This window comes from Trichechus manatus, unplaced genomic scaffold (assembly GCF_000243295.1).
Source record: "Trichechus manatus latirostris isolate Lorelei unplaced genomic scaffold, TriManLat1.0 scaffold00088, whole genome shotgun sequence".
Classification (NCBI taxonomy): Eukaryota; Metazoa; Chordata; class Mammalia; order Sirenia; family Trichechidae; genus Trichechus; species Trichechus manatus.
In genome coordinates this window covers 439,855-458,830 of record NW_004444024.1, presented here as the reverse complement: position 1 = coordinate 458,830, position 18,976 = coordinate 439,855, and the positions used below count along the sequence as shown (strand labels likewise).

The 18,976-nt window shown below is 39.6% G+C and overlaps 1 protein-coding gene across 3 annotated transcripts in view; it reads left to right on the top strand.

Moving 5' to 3' along the window:
- STIM1 (stromal interaction molecule 1) overlaps positions 1 to 18,976 on the top strand; it is a 198,822-nt gene that overhangs the window by 133,044 nt on the left and 46,802 nt on the right. For all 3 annotated transcript variants that reach the window (XM_004381923.1, XM_004381922.3, XM_023736506.1), the window contains exon 3: positions 6,500 to 6,614. In XM_004381923.1, the coding sequence (XP_004381980.1) occupies positions 6,500 to 6,614 (115 nt within the window). The remainder of the gene's footprint in view (positions 1 to 6,499; positions 6,615 to 18,976) is intronic.

The following is an 18,976-nucleotide window of genomic DNA, read 5'->3' as shown; positions in this document are numbered from 1 at the left end:
TTGGTCTCATGCAGTGGCTGTAGCCAGTCAACCTTGGTGAGTGGAATTCCATGTTGTTGAGCCTGTGCATAACCTCCATCCCTGCCACCATGGCCACTTTGTTCATGATCCCATTGGGCAATGACAGGAGTGACTGGGGAGAGAGTATGACTGGGTTCTACAGAATGCATCATCCTAGCCACTTGATTGTTAAAATCCTCCTCTGCTGAGGTCAGCCTTTGGTGAGCATTCACGAGACACAAATATTTTCACTTCTCTGGCCCATTCGGAGAGGTCTGTCCGTGTACCTCTTCCCCATACCTCCATGTCAGCAATTTTCCAATCATGTTCCTTCCAATTCCTTGACCATACAGCCAAACCACTGGCCACAGCCCATGAGTCAGTATACAGTCACACATCTGGCTATTTCTCCTTCCAAGCAAAGTGAACAACCAGATGCAGTGCTCAAAATTCTGCCCACTGGGAGGATTTGCCTTCACCACTGTCCTTCAGGGAGGTCCCAGAAAGGGGCTACAGTGCTGCTGCTGTCTGCTTTCGAGTGTTGCCTTCATATCACACAAAATCATCTGTAAACCAGGCACGAGTTTTCTCTTCCTCAGTCAACTGATCATAAGGAACTCCCCATGAGGCATAGGTGCAGACTGAGAGAAGGAAGATAATGTGACAGGAGTGGAGACCATGAGCATTTGGGCCACTTCCTCATGTAACTTACTTGTGCCTTCAGGTCCTGCTTGAGCCACTTCAGTTTAATGATGGAGTGCTTCTGTGCATGCCTGACTTTATGTCTGTGGATCAGACAACATCCAGTTCATGATGTGTAGCTCAGGCTGCATAGTGACTTGGTGGCCCGTGGTTAAGCATTCAGTCTCTACTAAGGTCTAATAACAAGCCAAAAGGTGCTTTTCAAAATGAGAGTAGTCATCTTCACATGATGGCAGGGCTTTGCTTCAAAATCCTAAGAGTCTGCACTGTGATTCACCAAAAGGGGCCTGCTGAAGACTCCAGACAGCATCTATATCTGCCACTGACACTTCAAGCAGCATTAGTTCAACTGGATCATATGGCCCAAGCAGCAGAGTGGCTTGCATGGCAGCCTGAACCCGTTGCAGAGGCCTTCTCTTGTTCTGGGCCCCACTCAAAACTAGCAGCTTTTTGAGTCACTTGATAAATAGGCTGGAGTAGCACACCCAAATGAAAAGACCAAAATTCAAAGAGGCCTACCAGGCATTATGCCTCCTGTTTAGTTGCAGGAGAGGCCAGGTGCAACAACTTCTCCTTCACTTTAGAAGGAGTATTTTGACATGCCCCACACCACTGGACCCCTAGAAATTTCACTGAGGTGGAAGGCGCCTGAATTTTTTGGGTTAATTTCCCACTCTCTAGCGTGCAAATGTCTTACTAATAAGTTTAGAGTCATTGATACTTCTTTCTTACTAGGTCCAATCAGCATAATGTTATCCATGTAATGGACCAGTGTGATGTCTTCTGGAAGGGAAAGGCGATCAAGGTCCCTGCAGACTAAATTATGATGTAGGGCTGGAGAGTTGATATACCTTGGAGGTAGAACAGGGAAAGTGTATTGCTGGCCTTGCCAGCTGAAGGCAAACTGGGGCTTGGGGCTCTTAGTATGTCTCTAGCACTGAGCCGACCACCCCTAAGCTACCCCAAATTAAAATGTATGTATTCTTTGATATGGACAATTGTTGTTTTCTTAATTTTAAGTAACGTGAATAAAAAATCTTTATTTTTTTTTTGTTTGTAACGAATAAGTAAAAACAGTGTACTTGCTGTGTAAACATAACCTTAAGATAAGCCCCGTAGCCACTACGTTTCCTTTCTAATGAAATGCAGCCCTTGAGCCTCTCCTGTATTAAAATTCTGAAGTTGTCACTGGAGCTCAGTACTGCTAGATCTCTTGATTTTTTTTTTTTTTTAAGATAGCCTGAAAAGCTGAACTTTTTCATAAAATTTTCTGATTTTTAAATGTAAGTTCAACTTAATAAAATGCCCTGTGGGCCAGTAAAAGGCATATCCAAAGGCAGGTTATGGCTTCTCTAAAAGTATCTTGTTTAATCCTTATCACAACTGAATGAGAGGTGTGTCATGGATTGAATTATGCCCCGCCCCAAAAAATGTGTGTATCAATTTGGCTGGGCCATGATTCAGAGTATTGTGTGGTTGTCCTCCATTTTGTGATTGTAATTTTATGTTAAAGAGGATTAGGATGGGATTGTATAGCACCCTTACTAAGGTCACATCCCTGATCCAATGTAAAGGGAGTTTCCCTAGGGTATAGCCTGCACCATGTTTTATCTTACAAGAGATAAAAGGAAAGGGAAGCAAGCAGAGAGTTTGGGACCTCATACCACCAAGAAAGCAGTGCCAGGAGCAGAGCGTGTCCTTTGGACCAACGGTCCCTGTGCAGAGAAACTCCTAGTCCGGGGGAACGTTGATGAGAAGGCTGACAGAGAGAGAAAGCCTTTCCCTTGTTGCTGACTCCCTGAATTTAGACTTCAATTTGGACTTTCAGCCTACTTTACTGTGAAGAAATAAATTTCTCTTTGTTAAAGCCATCCACTTGTGGTATTTCTGTTACAGCAACACTAGATGACTAAGACAAGGTGTTATTAGCCCTCATTTTGAGGGGGAAAACAGGCTAAGAGGGCCTAAGTAGCTTGCCCAAAAGTCACACAGGAGGTAAGTGTCCTGTTTCTACAAATTCTGAGCTCTTTGTATTTATAGTACACTGCCTTCCTGACTCTTCAGGCCTGATTGTTGCAGCTTCACTTCTTTGTTCTCCAGAGTCTATTCAGCATCAGGCCCTTTCTCTAGATAGAGCTTCTATCAGTCCATGTTTCTCAGTTGGCACTGTCTTCTCACTGGCCTTACTTTCTGACCCCACTCCTTCTTTCTGTGCTTGGTGGCACCAATACGGCCTGTACGTGAGCCCCTGTGCAGACCCTCCTTACACTTTTCCTTCCCTGAGCTTCTCTGTCCTTCTCTGATCCCATAATGATCTGGCTATGAAAGTAGCCCATTTCTCATTTGTTCTCCATAGGCGGCTAGTATCTCTCATTGGATGGTTTCTTGGAGTTAGCTGGTGGTAATGGCAGCCTTGCATGAGATATGTGTTTCTCTAGTCTTAGATTAAGATGGTCTGGTTGAGAGCCTATGAGGACCAAGGAACAATATATCTTAAAGGAGCTGATTAATCAAAACTAAACAATCATGAGGGTTGCAGATTTAATCTCTTTAAAATATGTCCAGAACCTGACAACTTCTCATCACCTCCACAGATGCCACCTTGTTTCAAGCCACCATTATCTCACACCTAGATTATTGCAATAGCCACCTGACAGGTTTCCTTGCATCTGCCCTTGCCTCTTTATAGTCTACTTCTCAATACAGCATTCAGGAAAATCCTTTTAAAAATGTAAATGTGATTATGTTGTACCTCTGTTCAAATTCCTCCAACAGCTTCCATCTCAGAGTGAAAGCCAAAGTCCTTATAATGGCCTATAAGGGCCTTTAAGATCTGGACCACTGTTGTTTCTCTGATCTCATTTCCTACTAGTCACCACCTCACTCATTTCTTTTCAGCCACACTGGCCTCCTTGCTATTCCTTGAACATATCAGGTATGTTCCTACTTCAGGCCCTTTGCATTTGCCGTTCCCTATTTTTGGGATACTCTTCTTCCAGTTATTCTGCATTCCTTTCTCCTATACCTTTTCAGCCGTTTGCTCGAATATCATCTTAATGAGACCTTCTCTGACTCCCCTAATTAAAATGGCAAGCCCCCAATACCACTTCTTTTGGCACTCCCTATTCCTCTTCCTCTTTATATTGTCTCTCTCATCCAATAGGATGTTACTCAGTGAGGACAAAGATCTTTGTCTGTTTTGTTTACTACTTACTGCATCTCTAGCGCCTGAAACCATGCTGTTGCATAGAGATCCTCATTGAATATTTGTTGAATAAATGAATGAATGAGTAGTTGAGTAGATGAATTATTGCTTCTAGACTGACTGTCTCAGACTGCTTGTGACTGTGTCTTCTTTGTTCCAGTGTCTAACATTTAAGGTTCAGTGATCTCATCACTTAGGTCCCTGGTGAGAGCAATCAGAATCTCAATAAAATCACTGAAATAGTTTTAAGATTCATTTTGAAAAATTAGCAGCTGAGACTTACAAGAAATATTCTGAAATAGAAAATCCATGGGAAAAGGGAGTCCATACATTAGAAAATTTTAAAAAGTGTAATAAAATAGTAAAGTGCTAGCACAAAAATAGAAATATGATTCAGTGCAAAAGAGTGGAGAAATGAGAACTATATCCAACCGTATGCAAGGACTTAATTTATGATTAAACAAACATTAAAAAAAGTCTTTAATGAAAGATATTATTTAATGAATGAGATTGGAATAACTGAATATCAACTTGAGAAAAAAAGATGATAAGATTCACACCTTATAGCAAACGTCAGGTGACCCAAAAAGCTGACGATTAAAAAATCCAAATATGTAAAATACTTTAGTCAATTTACCTTTCTAAGTATTGACAAAATCTGCTCTGAGCCCTTGACCCTGTCACTTATGTAATCCTTTAGAAAGTAGATTCTCTTATTCATTTCAAATGAGAGATTGGGAGCTGGAGAACCTAACCCTCAGGTGTGAAAAGAATCTAATTGTGGCCAGAGGGCACAAAGAATTGTTAAACCTGCACATGCTCTCACTTTCTCATCTCACTAGAGGTCTTGACTTCCTTGCACCATTCTAGCCTCAGTAGGAGCCTTGTTAGGCCGCCCCTTTGCAGTACCCCAGGTACTGTCTGTCCAGTATGTGGCTAGCCACGTGACTATTTACATTTAAATTTAAATTAATTGCACTTTTAAAAATTCAGTTCCTCAGTCATACTAGCCATATTTCCAGTGCTTAATAGGCATATGTGGCTAGTAGTTACTATTTTGAACAATGCAGATATAGACCACTTCCATCATTGCAGAAACTTCTGTTGGAAAGTGCAGCATTAGAGCATAGCTGTGGATGTTGTCGAGTTCCTTGTGCGCAGTACCCTACGCTCTGTTTATTGCTTTACTCAGGGCCAGACCCTTTCCTGAACCCTGGGAATAAAGAAAGATAGATTAAAAAACAGTTCCTGAGAATCCTACTAAAATGTGTTCTTGCAAGAGTAAGGGTAATGTAGTGATCAGAATTACATATTTCTTTGATATTTGAGGATCTAGGAAAGCATTGATCAATGTTCAGTCCTGTATATATTAATGATGTTAAGGATCGGGCTGAATGAATATTGATGAAGTTAATCACCAGTTTAATTTCTACAAGCATTGTTTTCCTTCTTTTTTGTAAAAGTATAATATAGCATTTGTAGAGGGGGGAGAAAAATTTGGACTTTGAACTCGTACATCTTGGTTTGGAATCCTAACTCCATCACTTAGCAGGGGTAACCTTGAGCACGTGTTTCAGTTATCTCATGCTGCGTGACAAACCTCATGTATCTGCAACCAACATTTATTTTGCTTGTGTATCTGCAATCTGGATGTGGCTCAGCAGGGACAGCTCATCTGTGTCCACTTGGTGTCAGACGAAATGACTCGAAAGCTGGGGCTGGAATCACCTAAAGGTCTACTCACTCACATTTCTGACATGGAAGTCTTTAACAGCTGCAGCTGCTCAGGCATTTCTTTCTATCTCTGTATAATCTTTCCACACAATCGCTACAGCATGGTGGCTTCTCAGTAGCCAGACTTCTTAAATGTTGGCTCCGTGCTATCCAAGGCATTATGTCCCAAAGAGAGAGAGAGAGCCAGGCGGAATCTATATTGTCTTTTCTAACCTAGCCTTGGAAATCATGTGACGTCACTTCTGCTGCATTTTGTTAGAGGATGAGTCACTAATGTTGGCTTATATTCAAGGGGAGAGGAGTCCACCTTTTGTGGGAGGTGTATCAAAGAATGTGTGGGCATGTCTTAAAGTTAACATAGCAAATAATTTAACCTCTTTAAACCTAGAGTGATTTGGGGCAGATTGCATAATCTTCAAGAGATATTACTGTCCTCATTTGTAAAGTGGGTATGGTTATGAGGATTAGATGAAAAAATATTATGGAAGTTCTTGGCATATTGCTTAATGTATAAGTTTTTCTAAAATTGTTAATTCTTCTCCTTCCTTCTTCCCTTGTCTAGCTTATTGAATTCCAGTTAACTATCATTTGTTATCTTTCCAAAATTTAATAAAACAATCTGAGGAAGGACTTTCTTATTCACATTTTTTTCAAGTGAAGCATATAACAAAGAAGAAAAGACAGTCTAGTTGACAACCAAGACATATGTGCATGGAAGGATTCATTAGTGATGTGGTGCACTTGTGCATTGGGTAGATGGGATGTGCTGTGGAGCGCTAGAGGCAGATGACCTGTGTGTAGATCTTGGTGGGCTGGCTCCCAGGTATCTCTTGTGACTTGTGTGCCTTTCCCTTGCAGTTCCTGAGAGAAGACCTCAATTACCACGACCCAACAGTGAAACACAGCACGTTTCATGGTGAGGATAAGCTCATCAGTGTGGAGGACCTCTGGAAGGCATGGAAGTCTTCAGAAGGTAATAGGCAGTCTGGTTGTTCAATCCTAATTGCTGGAATTTAGAGAAGAGAGAAGATGGACAGAAACTTGGCCTTAAAAGGACATTAATCTAAAATGATTAGTAAAGGGCAAATTATTGAAATGATTTCTACATATTGTCATTGAATAAGACTGAATATAGTCTCTCTGCTGGAAATGGGAAAGTGTGCTCTAGACAAGGCCTCTGAAGTTGTTCTTTATTAGAATGCTTTTTGAATCCCATCCTAATCTTATCCTTCTCCTCACCCTCACTCTCCTCTTCCCACCCAGGGTACTCTCCCAGATTCTGCTTCTTCACCTCCAGTGACGGAGTTTTTTGGCCTCTGAGCCAGTCTCTTTTTTTTGTAACTCGCTACTTGGCCTCAGCTCTGCTGAGTCCAAGATGATTCAAAGACTGGGTGGAAGTATAGATAGACTCTCCCATGAGTCTTCTCTTCTTCAGGTTATATAGCTCTAGTTCTTTGAGGAAAGCGTGTTTTCTCAGCCTCCTCCTCATCTTGGTTTCCTGCCTGGGAACACTTTTGTTAATGTCTTTTTTAGATCGTGGCTCCTAGAAGTGGATGTAGAACCGCACCTGTGGTTCGATCAACATGGAGTTGAGCAGGACTATCAACTTCTTGGTCCTGGACCCTGTGCATGTGCAAATGCAATCTGAGTAGAGATTCTGCTGATTCATATTGAACTTATTATTAATGAAAACTTTAGATCTTTTTTACGTGTAAACCTGCTAAACCATGACCCGCCCCCTTTTTTTTCAGCATTTGCTTTGGAGTTCTGAGTGAGAGAGCTGTGTAGTTGTGTAAGACTTGAAAGGAAACGGAAAAACAGGTCTTTAGCCTCCTCTCCATTTGTATCTGTGACCGGAGCTTCCTTTGATACCAACAAGATTGGAAGCAGTCTCTTCCCAGGGTCTCCTTGGGCAGGTCTTGATGCTAAGAAGGGTTAAACTTGAGTGACCACCAGGGTTATAGTCCCTGGTTTTGCAGATGAAGAGCCTAAGGCCCAGATTTATAAAATAATTTGTTCATTGTCACATATGTAGTTAATAGTAGAGCTGGGACCTGGGTCTTCTGTTCCCTAGACCATTGCTTTTCCATACCATCTTTCCTTGTATTACCATGGTTAAAAGCACAGATAGAGAAGAACAGTTTTGGTAGGAATGAGGCAGTTTCAATTTTTATTTAAATTTTTAAATTTTATTGTGCTTTAGGTGAAAGTTTACAGGGCAAATTAGTTTCTCATTCAAAAATTTATACACAAATCAATTTTTATTTAAATTCTTGCCTAAGATTATAGAATTTTAGATCTAGAAGGGACCATCTATATGAAGATAGAGAAGTATTAGATTTAAAGTAGGAAGACTTGTATTCTAATCCTGATTCTTGGATAGACAGGCTGGTGCTTCTTGTTAGCTTTGTGTTTTATCAGTTTAGATAAAGCACTAGGCAGCTACAGCGGACAGCTTCCTGGAATTCTTTGGAAGCTGAGTCCGTTTGGGGGGCTTTTCTTTAATGGCACCTGAGCAACTTAGACTGTCTACTGATGAGAGGTCAAGCAGTGACATGAGCTTTGGAGTTATACCATCACTGCCAGGAAAAATCTTCTATCAGTATCATTCATTTTAGTTTTCTTATTTTTCTCTAATAATGTGGGGGCTAAGGTGCCTGATTTTTAAGAGTGAATTTCACAAATAGGAACTTAAAAGATGACAGGGAGAGCATTCCTGGCCTTTTCTGAAAGCTCACATAGAAGTAGCTGGGAAGGAAAAGTGACCAAGAGAGGGCTGAAACAGAGCATTATGAATCATAATACTAGAAAACAGGCAAAGGTATTTTTATGGTAAGAACTTTATTTCTGGACCCAGCAACTATCTGGAACACTTCCAGCATATTCTAAATTACAGGAAGATGTAAGACAATGGACTGAGTGTTGGTAGGCCCATTGCTGATGAACAGAGGAAAACAGTTTAGTGCATAGTGATGTTGTTCACAGCTAAGATGTGAGAGATAAGTATATATCATTTTAGGATTTGCTCACCATGGTCGTACCTGGTGATTTCATAAACTAAAAGTGAGAATCATGTTGTGTCCTATTTCTTCCAACAATTTGCTTCATTATTCAGAGCAAGGCAATGTCTCTGGAGTGATAATTTCCACAACATGTAATTTTCTGGCACTGGCCCATACTGGCTGGTCTGAGTTTAGCTAGATGATTTGGATATCCACAGTGGTCATTTGTGTTCAGAACATAAGCTGGCTAATGTCAGTATCATCTATGTGGTGTTATTAACATTTTCTGACTAATGTTGGGAGCCAGTCTTTTCTCTTTGTTATTTAGATCTTAGCAGGAAAGTGCTGATCTCTACATTAGCCAGCTCTGGACTTTAATAGTAAAAACAATAACTCAAAAAATGACTCAACATTTTTATAATGCTTACTATGTGCAAGGCATTGTTCTAAGCGCGTTACATGTATTAACTCATTTATTTCTTACAACGACATTATAAAGTGTAGATATTATTATTGTCCCCATTTACAGATGAGGAAAATGAGGCAGAGAAAGATTAGGTAATTAAGTAAGGAAGAACTGAACAAGCAGGCCTGAGGAGGGACGAAGAACAAGGGAAACTCCAGGGACTCAGCTGCAGAGACTAGAGGATTGACATTCTCTAATGGGCTGCTGTCCAATGACTTGGCTTCATTCATTTTTCTTTCCTGAGTGTCTTTGTTGTAGAGTCAGATAGGTGGGGAAAGAATCAGATCAGCATAGTCAGGATCACAGACCTGTACAGAGTGCTGATAGTGTACGGTTGCGGGGGCTGTGATTTGCAGTCGCTCCAGGACGATGTGAGGTGGGGAGAGTGGCAGTTCTCTAAAGGAAGAGATGCTGGCTAGATTTTTTAGAATCTTTGAGAATAGAATTGCTGTTCGCATATTTGAGCCTGTGGAAACAGGAACAGTAGACTGTGGGAGGCACTGACCCAAGGGGGTTGACCTCTGAAGGATGGCTTTCATTCTTCTAAACCAAGTGCATCTCCTCACCCTTCACAGATACTAGATTTTAAAAGATGTTATCTGCCAAACAAAGTATATTTATAAAGTAATAGTTTCTTTCTTCTTTTCTATGAATCAAAATATTTTAACTGTCAATTTTTGATTTTAAGTAAATGATATGATTCCAGCTAAAAGCAAAAGAACCTAATATTCTAGTGGGCCTATGGGACTTTATCATAAGAAAATGTTTATTTTCTACTTGTTGTTGTTGTTGTTAGGTGCCATCAAGTTGGTTCCAACTCATAGCGGCCCTATGTACAACAGAACAAGACACTGCCCAGTCCTGCGCCATCCTCACAATTGTTATTATGCCTGAGCCCATTATTACAACCACTGTGTCAGTCTGTCTTGTTGAGCGTCTGCCTCTTTTTTGTCGACCCTCTACTTTACCAAGTATGATGTCCTTCTCCAGGAACTGATCCCTCCTGATAACGTGTCCAAAATATGTGAGATGTAGTTTTGCCATCCTTGCTTCTAAAGAGCATTCTGGTTGTACTTCTTCCAAGATAGATTTGTTCATTCTTTTGGCAGTCCATGGTATACTCTGGGCTTTTGGAAATAATATATTAAGCTCAGGGATCTCCAATTCTATCTGTGCCACTCTTGGGAGGACAGGATTTGTCTTCAGAAGGCAGTGGAGCAGTGCTGGAGGACCTTTTAGAGAAAGAACAAGTAGGACTGGCTTCTCTTTGTTGGCACAACACAGGGGGACTGGATGGCATAGGATTCTGTCTAAACCATTTTAAAAGTCAGATCAACATGAAAGAGTCGGTATCCCTTTTAGCTTACATAAAATCAATGATAGATATGTTTATTCTGTTGTTTAGCTGTTTAATTAAAAAATTAAAAAAAAATTGTGGTAAGCTGGAGAATTCTACCAAACATTCAGAGAAGAGCTTACACCAGTATTACTCAAACTATTTCAGAACACAGAAAAGGAAGCGATACTTCCAAATTCATTCCGCGAAGCCAGCATAACCCTAATACCAAAACCAGGCAAAGACGCCACAAAAAAAAAAAAGAAAATTACAGACCAATATCTCTTATGAATATAGATGCAAAAATTCTCAATAAAATTCTAGCCAATAGAATTCAGCATCATATATTAAAAAAAAAATACACCCCGACCAAGTAGGATTCATACCAGGTATTCAAGGATGGTTCAACATTAGAAAATCAATCAGCATACTAAACCACATGAATAAAAGGAAAGAAAAGAATCACGCGATCATCTCAATTGATGTAGAAAAGGCATTCAACAATGTCCAACACTCATTCCTGATAAAAACTCCTTATAAAATAGGTATTGAAGGGAAATTTCTCAACATAGTAAAGGTCATCTATGCAAAACCAACAGCCAACATCATTCTTAATGGAGAGAGGCTGAAAACGTTCCCCTTGAGAACAGGAACAAGACAAGGATGCTCTTTATCACCACTCCTATTTAACATTGTGCTAGAAGTCCCAGCTAGAGCAATAAGGCAAGAAAAAGAAATAAAGAGCATCCAAATTGGTAATGAAGATGTAAAACTGTCCCTATTTGTGGATTATGTGATACTATACATAGAAAACCCAAAAGACTCCACGAGAAAACTACTGGAACTAATAGATTCATCAGAGTAGTAGGATACAAGATAAACATACAAAAACTAGTTGGATTCCTATACATCGATAAAGAGAATGATGAAAAGAAATCAGGAAAACAATACCATTTATAATAGCCCTAAAAAAATAAAATACTTAGGAATAAATCTAACCAGGGATGTAAAAGACCTATACAAAGAAAACTACAAAACACTACTGCAAGAAAACAAAAGAGATCTACATAAATGGAAAAACATACCATGCTCATGGGTAGGTAGACTCGAAATTGTGAAAATGACAATTCTACCCAAAGCAATTTATAAATACAAAGCAATCCCAATCCAAATACCAACAACATTCTTTAAAGATATAGAAAAGCTAATCATTAACATTATATGGAAAGGGAAGAAGCCCCGGATAAGTAAAGCACTATTGAAGAAGAAGAATAAAGTAGGAGGACTCACACTACCTGACCTTAGAACCTACTATACAGCTACGGTAGTCAAAACAGCTTAGTACTGGTACAACGACAGATACATTGACCAGTGGAACAGAATTGAGAACCCAGAAGTAAATCCATCCACGTACATTCACGTGATCTTCAACAAGGGCCCAAAGTCCATCAAATGGGGGAAAAGACAGTCTTTTTAACAAATGGTGCTGATAAAACTGGATGTCCATCTGCAAAAAAATGAAAAAGGACCCATACCTTACACCACACAGAAAAACTAATTCAAAATAGATCAAAGACCTGAATATAAAGCCAAAAACTATAAAAGTTCATAGAAGAAAAAGTAGGATCAATGCTAGAGGCCTTAATACATGGCATTAATAGGCTACAAACCATAACCAACAACACACAAACTCCAGAAGATAACTAGATAACTACGATCTCCTAAAAATTAGACACTTACGTTCATCAAAAGACTTCACCAAAAGAGTAGAAAGAGAACCTACAGACTGGGAAAAAAATTTTGGCTATTACAGATCAGACAAAGGTCTAATCTCTAAAATCTACAGGAAGATCCAACACCTCTACAACAAAAAGACAAATAATCCAATTGAAAAATGGACAAAGGAAATGAGCAGACACTTCACCAAAGAAGATATTAAAGCCACTAACAGACACCTGAGGAAATGCTTATGATCACTAGCCATTAGAGAAATGCAAATCAAAACCCAAATGAGATACCATCTTACCCTGGCATTACTGGCACAAACCAAAAAAAAGAAAATAACAAATATTGGAGAGGCTGCAGGGAGATTGGAACTCTTATGCACTGCCGGTGCAAAAGCAAAATGATACAACCGTTTTTGAAAATGATATGGTACTTCCTTAGATAGCTAGAAATAGAAATACCATATGATCCAGCAATCCCACTCCTAGGAATAATATTTATAATAATATTTATATAATAATTATAATAATAATAATAATATTTCCTAGAGAAATAAGAGTCATCACATGAATAGACATATGCACACCCATGTTCATTGCAGCATTGTGCACAATAGCAAAAAGATGGAAACAACTTACATGCCCATCAGCAGATGAATGGATAAACAAACTATGGTACATACACACAATGGAGTATTATGCAATGATAAAGAACAGTAATGAATCTGTGAAGCATCTCATAACATGGATGAATCTGGAGGGCATTATGCTAAGTGAAATAAGCCAATCACAAAAGGACAAATATTGTATGAGACCATTACTGTAAAAACTCATGAGAAGGTTTACACACAAAAAGAAACAATCTTTGATGGTTACAAGGGAGGGAAGAGATAGGGATGGGAAAACACTAAATAAGATAATAGATGAGTGGTAACTTTGGTGAAAGGTAAGACAGTACACAATGCTGGGGAAACCAGCACAACTTGTACAAGGCAAGGTTATGGAAGTTCCATGGACACATCCAAACTCCCTGAGGGACTGAATTGCTGGGCTGAGGGCTGTGGTGACTATGGTCTTGAGGAACATCTAGCTCAATTGACATAACATAGTTTATAGAGAAAATGTTCTACATTCTACTTTGGTGAGTAGCGTCTGGGATCTTAAAAGCCTGTGAGCAGCCATCTAAGATACTCCACTGGTCTCACCCCTTCGGAAGCAAGGGAGAATAAAGAAAACTAAAGATACCAGGGAAAGATTAGTCCAAAGGACTAATGGACCACAACTACCACGGCATCCACCAGACTGAGTCCAGTACAACGCGATGGTGCCTGGCTACCACCACTGACTGCTCTGACAGGGATCACAATAGAGGATCCTGGACAGAGCTGGAGAAAAATGTAGAACAAAACTCTTAACTCACAAAAAAATGACCAGACTTACTGGCCTGACAGAGGCTGGAGAAACTTTGACAGTATGGCTCCCGGACAGCCTTTTAGCTCAGTAATGAAGTCACTCCTGAGGTTCACCCTTCAGCCAAAGATTAGACAGACCCATAAAACAAAACGAGACTAAAGGGGCACACCAGCCCAGGGGCAAGGACTAGAAGGCAGGAGGGTACAGGAAAGCTGGTAATCGGGAACCCAAGGTTGAGAAGGGAGAGTGTTGACATGTCATGGGGTTGTTAACCAATGTCAGAAATCAATATGTGTACTAACTGTTTAATGAAGAGGTAGTTTATTCTGTAAACCTTCATCTAAAGTACAATAAAAAAATTGTGGTAAGTATATATATAACAAAACATTAGCATTTCAAAATTTTTTATATGTACAATTCAGTGACATTAATTACGTTCATAGTGTTACGCAGCCATCACCACTATCCATTTCCATTTTCTATCACCCTTAACAGAAACTCACCAAAACAAACAAATAAAAACAAAAAAAAACGAGAATAGCAGCACAATTGGAAGAGCGTAGTCAATGTCACTGAACTGTGCATGTAGAAATTTTTGAAATAGTGTATCTTTGGCTATGTATATTTTCACCAAAAAAAAAAAAGGTTGAGAAGGGAGAGGGTTGATGTGTCGTGGGATTGTAACCAATGTCATAAAACAATATGTGAACTACTGTTTCATGAGAAACTGTTTGTTCTGTAAACCTTCACCTGAAGTACAATAAATAAATAAATAAATAAATAAATAAAAAACCCCAAAAAAACCAACCCTGTTGCCATCTAGTTGATTCTGAATCATATTGACTCTATAGGATAGAGTCTATAGACTAGAACTACCCCATAGGGTTTCCAAGGCTGTCAATCTTTACAGAAGCAGACTACACCTCTTTCTCCTATAGAGCGACTGGTGGGTTCTAACCGCTGACCCTGTGGTTAGCAGCCAAGCGTTTAACTACTGAGTCACGAGGGCTCGTTCAGCAGAAACTCAGGGCCCCCTAATTTGCTATTTAATTTTGTTAAGTGAACCTTCAAGTCATTTAGTTAAATACCTCAGCCGTTAGTTGCTTCCTGCTACATTTCTTGGCGGAAACATAAAATTGGCTTTGTCTTTCCCTTACATTCTTTCAGGTAACTTTTTTTTTTTCTGATAACAGAAAACAACTAGCATCTTTGCAGTGATTTAACATTTATCACAGTCATTTTAAAATTTATTTTAAATAGCCACTTGAGATAAAGGGTCTTACTTGTATACACATTTAATGAATGAGGAAACTGAACGTCTCTCACCTTATTTCTGTTACCAAGTCCTGAGGACTCTACTCTTTAATATATGTTATGTGCATCCTCTCTGACACTATCTTATGAAACTCAACTTCATCATCATTTTAAAAAAGTGCCTTATTGAGTTATAATTGACATGCAATACACTGTAAATATTGAAGTGTGCAATTTGATAAGTTTTGACATGTGTGTATACTTGTGAAACCATCCCCACAATCCAGATAGTGAATATATCCATCATCCCTAAAAGTTTTCTTATGCCCCTTTGTAATCTCTTCCTCCAGCCCTCCTCCACACCCCTATCCCAGGCCCAGGCAACCACTGATCTGCTTTCTGTCACTATAGATTAGTTTGCATTTTCTAGAGTTTTATATAAATAGAATCATATATGTACTCTTTTTTAATTTGACTTCTTTCACTCAGCATAATTATTTTGAGATTCATTTATGTTGTTACATGTGTTAATAGTTCTTTTTATTGCTGAGTAGTATTCCATTGTATAGCACACCACAATTTATTTATGCATTCACCTTTTGGTAGATGTTAGAATTATTTACAGGCTGTGGCTGTTACAAATAAAGCTGTTATGAACATTTATGTACAAATCTTTTTATGGACTTATATTTCCTTTTCTGTTGGGTAAATACCTATGGGTGGAATGACTAGGTCATATGGTAGGTGTATGTTTAACTTTTTAAAAAATCGTCAGTTTTTCAAAGAGATTGTACTATTTTACATTCCCACTAGCAGTGTATGAGATTTTCAGTTCCTCCATATCCTTGCCAGCACTTGGTGTGGTCAGTCTTTTTAATTTTACCCATTCTAATAGTGTAGTGGTATCTCATTGTGGTTTTATTTACATTTGCCTAATGACTAATAATGTTGGGCATCTTTGCACGTGCTGGGTTGCCATCTGTATCTCTTCTTTGGTGGAATGTCTTCGAAATTTCTGTCCATTTTTAAAAATTGGGTTGTTTGTTTTCTTATTGTTGAGTATTCCAACAGACTTCCTAAGGACATAATCTTATATGATTCTATATCCTAACTCTTAGCACAGGGCCTGGCTCAGTGTACATGTACAAAACTTTGTCCTTGGTGCTGCCATTGTGTGATCTAATACTAATTATCTGGCTCATTCAGTATTCCAGAGTCTAGGTTCTCTTACTACTGTGCAGCATTTACCATATGATAGGAGCTTCCCGTATTTCACTGGAAACTTATGAGTACTCTGATTCTCACCATTTTATAGGTGACAAAAATGAGTGAGGCACAGAAAGTAACTTGCCTGTAGTCATGCATCTAGTAAGAGGCAGATCCTAAATTCAAATTAAGGTACCTGGCTCCAAAGCCCACATTCTTAACCACTGTGCTATATCTGGATACCCGGTGGTGCAGTGGTTAAGAGCTACGGCTGCTAACAGAAAGGTCAGCAGTTGAAGTTCACAGCCACTCCTTGGAAACCCTATGGGACAGTTCTACTCTGCCTGCAGGGTTGCCGTGAATTGGAATTGACTCGGTGGCAATGAGTTTGGTTTTTATTCTTTCCCTGGCAAGAGAAAAGGTTGCTCTAGGCACATTCCTGGAGACTGTTGCTGTAACCCACGTGCTAGAGAGTGATATTTACTGTTTCCTTTGTTTGGAGGAGCCCTGGTGGTGCAGTGGTTAAGTGCTTGGCTGACAGCCGAAAGGTCTGTAGCTGCTCTGCAGGAGAAAGATGTAGCAGTTTGCTTCCATAAAGATTACGCCTTGGAAACCCTATGGGGCAGTTCTGCTCTGTCTTATAGGGTCACTTTGAGTCGGAATCGACTCGAAGGCAATGGTTTTTGAATTTTGGCTTTTGTCTGGAATGCTCTTCCCCCAAGTATCTACATGGCTCACACCTTCATTTTCTGCTCAAATGTCACCTCATCAGAGAGACCTTCCCTAACCTGGTCTAAAATAGCTCTATTCTTTATCCTCTTACCCTGTTTTATTTTTCTTCATTGTACTTATCACTATCTGACACATAATGATTTATTTATAGTGTTTTACTTTGTTTCCCTCCACCAGAATATAAGCACCATGGGATCTGTGACTCTGTTTTGTTTATTGTTGTATCCATAGCTCTCTTGCAGTGCCTGATGACAAATAGTAGATATTCAATAAATTTTTTTTTCAATGAATAAATGATTTTGGAGTTTGAGACCACCTCCTTTCTAGGCCCTTTATCATTTGGTTTCAGCAATACTATGTTCTCCTTGTCTCTATACATGACCCTTGGACTTGAGACAAACTGGAGTCACTATTCTCTGAGCATGCCCCGCACTTTATAGTTCTGTGTCTTTGCTCGTGTTTCTTTCTTCTGGTGGGCCTGCATCTCTTCGCACCCAGATTCTGACAGGTCTTCAACATCCACCCCTTATCAAATGAAGGTGTGTATGAAGGAACAATTACTACTGAGTTCCTATTAAACCCTAGGCACTTTCAAACAAATGAACACATTGAATTTAATAACTCTGGGAGATAGATATTGCTCGATTCTAAGCTACACTGGCAAGGAGCCTTGGTGGTACAAATGGTTAAACACTTGGTTGCTGACAGAAAGGTTGGCAGTTTGAACCTATCCAGTGGCTCCACAGGAGAAAGACCTGGTGATCTGCTTTTGTAAAGATTACTGCCTAGCAAACCCTATGGGGCAGTTCTACTCTGTCACATGGGGTCACCATGAGTCAAAAATGAATCCACGACACCTAACGACAACAAAAGCTGCATGGGAGTAGGGGTCTCTGTCTTGATCACTGCTCTGTTCCCAGTGCCTGGCACATAATAATTGAACTGAACCCATTGCTGTGGAGCTGATTCCGACTTATAGTAACCCCATCGGACAGAGTAGAACTGCCCCATAGAGTTTTCAAGGAGCGGTTGGTGGATTTGAACTGCTGACTTTTTGGTTAGCCACTGTAGCTCTTAACCACTGCACCACCAGGGCTCCTGGCACATAATAGGTACATAATAAATGTTTGTTGAATGACAGGATAAATATTTTACAGAAGGGGAAATTGAGGTTCAAAATAGTTAAGTGATTTACTCAAGCTGGTCTGTGGCAGGTAGTATAAAACCAATATCTTCCAGCTTCAAATCTAGTGCTTTTTCTACTACATTTTACAGTAAAAACCCAGTCTTCCAAAATGCCCAGGGTTTTGGCAGTCCTGGATAACTTTATTTTGGTGGTTATCTCAGAATAAAACAGAAGGTTTTACTCATTTTTTATTAAAAAACTTTTTCAAATGGAAAAAGTTCATTCTGTCTTTGAAGCATAGTATGGAGGTCAGAATCTATGTTTATTATCTGAGAAACTAATAGAACATCAATTTCTGGGGTTTGCTGCTTCGTATGCATAAATAATAAGTGTTTTTAAAATTTTTTATGCTCCCCACTTTACCTCCATAGGAAGTCTATGAGGGAGAGTGATGCTGATCCTGATGGAATGTGCAACAGGTGATCCAGGACCCACAGATTGCAATTATTTGTCCATTCATTCATTTGTTCTCTTTTTCATTCAATAAACTTTACAGAGTACTTAGAACGATCTAACCCTGTGTTAGACATTGGTAGATACATAGATGAAAAAGACGTGGTCCTTACCACCAAGTAGCTTATAGTCTAATGGAGAAGACAGATATACGACTAAATAATAATAGAAGTTGTTGTTCTTGTTATGAGGTGCCATTGAGTTGCTTCTGACTCAAAGCAGCCCTTCATACAACAGAACGAAACGCTGTCTGGTCCTGCCCCATCCTCACAATCATTGCTATGCTTGAGCCCATAATTGCAGCCACTGTGTCAGTCTATCTCGTTGAAGATTTTCCTTTTTTTCATTGACCCTCTACTTTGCGAAGCATGATGTCCTTCTCCAGGGACTGATCTCTCCTGATAACATGTCTGAAGTCCGTGAGACGAAGCCTCACCATCCTTGCTTCTAAGGAGCATTCTGGCTGTACTGCTTCCAAGACACATTTGTTCATTCTTCTGGCATTCCATGGTATATTCAGTGTTCTTTGCCAGCACCATAATCCAAAGGCATCAGTTCTTCTT